The sequence below is a fragment of the Teleopsis dalmanni genome, chromosome 2 (assembly GCF_002237135.1).
Source record: "Teleopsis dalmanni isolate 2A chromosome 2, ASM223713v2, whole genome shotgun sequence".
In the NCBI taxonomy this organism is placed as follows: Eukaryota; Metazoa; Arthropoda; class Insecta; order Diptera; family Diopsidae; genus Teleopsis; species Teleopsis dalmanni.
In genome coordinates, this window is record NC_051847.1 from 204527795 (window position 1) to 204529832 (window position 2038).

Genomic DNA, 2038 nt, shown 5'->3' on the forward strand with positions numbered 1-2038 from the left:
GGAACGCTCTTAAAAATGCTACGTTTTTTAAATCTGTTTCAATATCGTTACGTTTTCTTAGTCATTATTATCTTTTCTTTGTATTACATTTACATTAATAATTTCCAGCTTCAATTTTAAAGAAATCATTCATTTGGACTACTATATATGTCCGGCTGCCCAGTGGTCAACTTCTCATATTCGTGCTGGTACAAGAAAGGTTTCCGATCTTTAAGTATTTCTGTATATTTCTATTTGTACTAGATACAATAGATTTTAATCTATTTCAATTGAATAATTTACATGAAGCCTTATTTAGTTTTCATAAACTTTTTATAAATGAGTCCATTGCTCCTATCTGCTTCTGTTAGCAACTATTTTATTAGGTTATAGCATGGTATGAAGCAAGCTCAGAGTTCAAATTACTTAAGTACTGAAAAGTATCCTCAATTAGAAAATTCATTGTATACGAGTACTCATTGTACGCAAGTATTTAAATTTTTTCATGTCTTGAATTAAAATTTTGTGGAGCTACAGCTTATCAGAACAGATGCTTCCCGAAGAACTTTCAAAATGCATATTTATACTTTCAAAATGCATATTTATAAACGCCTTACTAGTCTTTCATACATTCTTACAATTAGGAATTTTAATATTTTTTAGAGACTTTAGTACCAAAACTATTCATTTCAACAGGACATCGTTTTTTGTTGAAAAAAATTGGAAAAACTAAAATTTTGAACATTATAGGAATTTTGCTTCATTAAAGCAAACCTTGATAATTTATTTCAATACCTAAAAAAAATACTGAAATATACAAAACCAATTAAATAATTTTTTTTCTTATATTTGGATTAAATTGAAATTCAAAATTCTTCGTAACCACAGAAACAGGCAAGCATAAACACAGAAGAGATGGCTAAGCGTGCAGGAGGTCTAGTATTCCGTGCCTTGGATATGGTAAGGAGTAAAGAATTTCGCGATTACTTGATGAGGTGAGCTATGGACAAAGTTTTAATTTATATAATGTATTAAAAATTTCACTTATTTTGTACAGTACACACTTTTGGGGTCCATTCGCTAATTGGGGTATACCTGTTGCTGCCATTGCTGATATGAAGAAGGATCCAAAGTTAATTTCTGGAGCAATGACTTTTGGTAAGTAAGTAGATACTGCATAGCTTTATGATCCTAATAAATAATCACATATTACAGCTTTAACTCTGTACTCTACTGTATTCATGCGTTTTGCTTGGAAAGTCCAACCAAGAAATTTACTGCTGTTTGCTTGCCACCTCACCAATGCAACTGCTCAATCTATTCAGGGTTTGCGATTTCTAAATTATGAATACAATCGAGACGATAAAACTTAGCATGTGTTGTGATGAACACTTATTTTATTGTATGAGATTTAGCGACCCCATAAACAGATATATGCGTGCCTGTGATTCGTCTACTTTGAAGCAAACAAAATTTATGTTTTCCTTAATAAAAGCTAAAAAGGATGTTTAAATATCTATTGGTTTAAAGTTTATGAAGAAAGATGTACGGTTACGAATCACCATACTTTTGATATAATTATGATAAACTTTTAGTGGGTGGTAAACTTTAGTACCTAGATCGCAAAGTCTTATGGTAGTCTAATTAGAAATTTAGTGATATTAATTGAAAAATTATATAGATTTATATATGTACAGTACACAATATATTAATTAATTATAAATAGTTTAAATTTATATTAAGAACATGCTGAACATAAAGTTAATGGTGAAGCATAAATCTTAAGTTCAAAGCCCCTACCTTCATCGTAGTACTTTTTTTATTAACAATCAATTTACAGAATGTTGGAATATAATTACTTTATTACCAAATTTGAAAACATATAAAAAGGTCTCTCATAATGTTAATTAATATTTATATACCCTTATTTGCAAACATACATACTTACAGTACCAACTACTAACTTCGACGCAATATGAAAACCATATTTAGCGAAATAATACAGAGGGCAGTATTTTTGTGGATTAATCACTAATTTGTGTGGTAGACTTCTTATTAT

The 2038-nt window shown here is 29.4% G+C and overlaps 1 protein-coding gene across 1 annotated transcript; it reads left to right on the forward strand.

The window, feature by feature from the left end:
- The first annotated feature begins 818 nt into the window (after nt 1-818).
- On the forward strand, nt 819-1496 carry LOC119681778 (mitochondrial pyruvate carrier 1-like). Its single transcript, XM_038095055.1, has 3 exons — nt 819-974; nt 1037-1137; nt 1195-1496. Exons 1-3 carry the CDS (start codon nt 895-897, stop codon nt 1350-1352), a joined length of 339 nt encoding a protein of 112 aa, XP_037950983.1. The 5' UTR covers nt 819-894; the 3' UTR covers nt 1353-1496.
- Nucleotides 1497-2038: the final 542 nt, after the last annotated feature.

Bases quoted from the DNA above. Each gene is read 5' to 3' on its own strand.
- LOC119681778 (XM_038095055.1), top strand. From the start codon at position 895: ATGGCTAAGCGTGCAGGAGGTCTAGTATTCCGTGCCTTGGATATGGTA. The intron at 975-1,036 runs GTGAGCTATGGA...TATTTTGTACAG, and splicing joins TTTCGCGATTACTTGATGAG to TACACACTTTTGGGGTCCAT. The intron at 1,138-1,194 runs GTAAGTAAGTAG...CACATATTACAG, and splicing joins TTCTGGAGCAATGACTTTTG to CTTTAACTCTGTACTCTACT.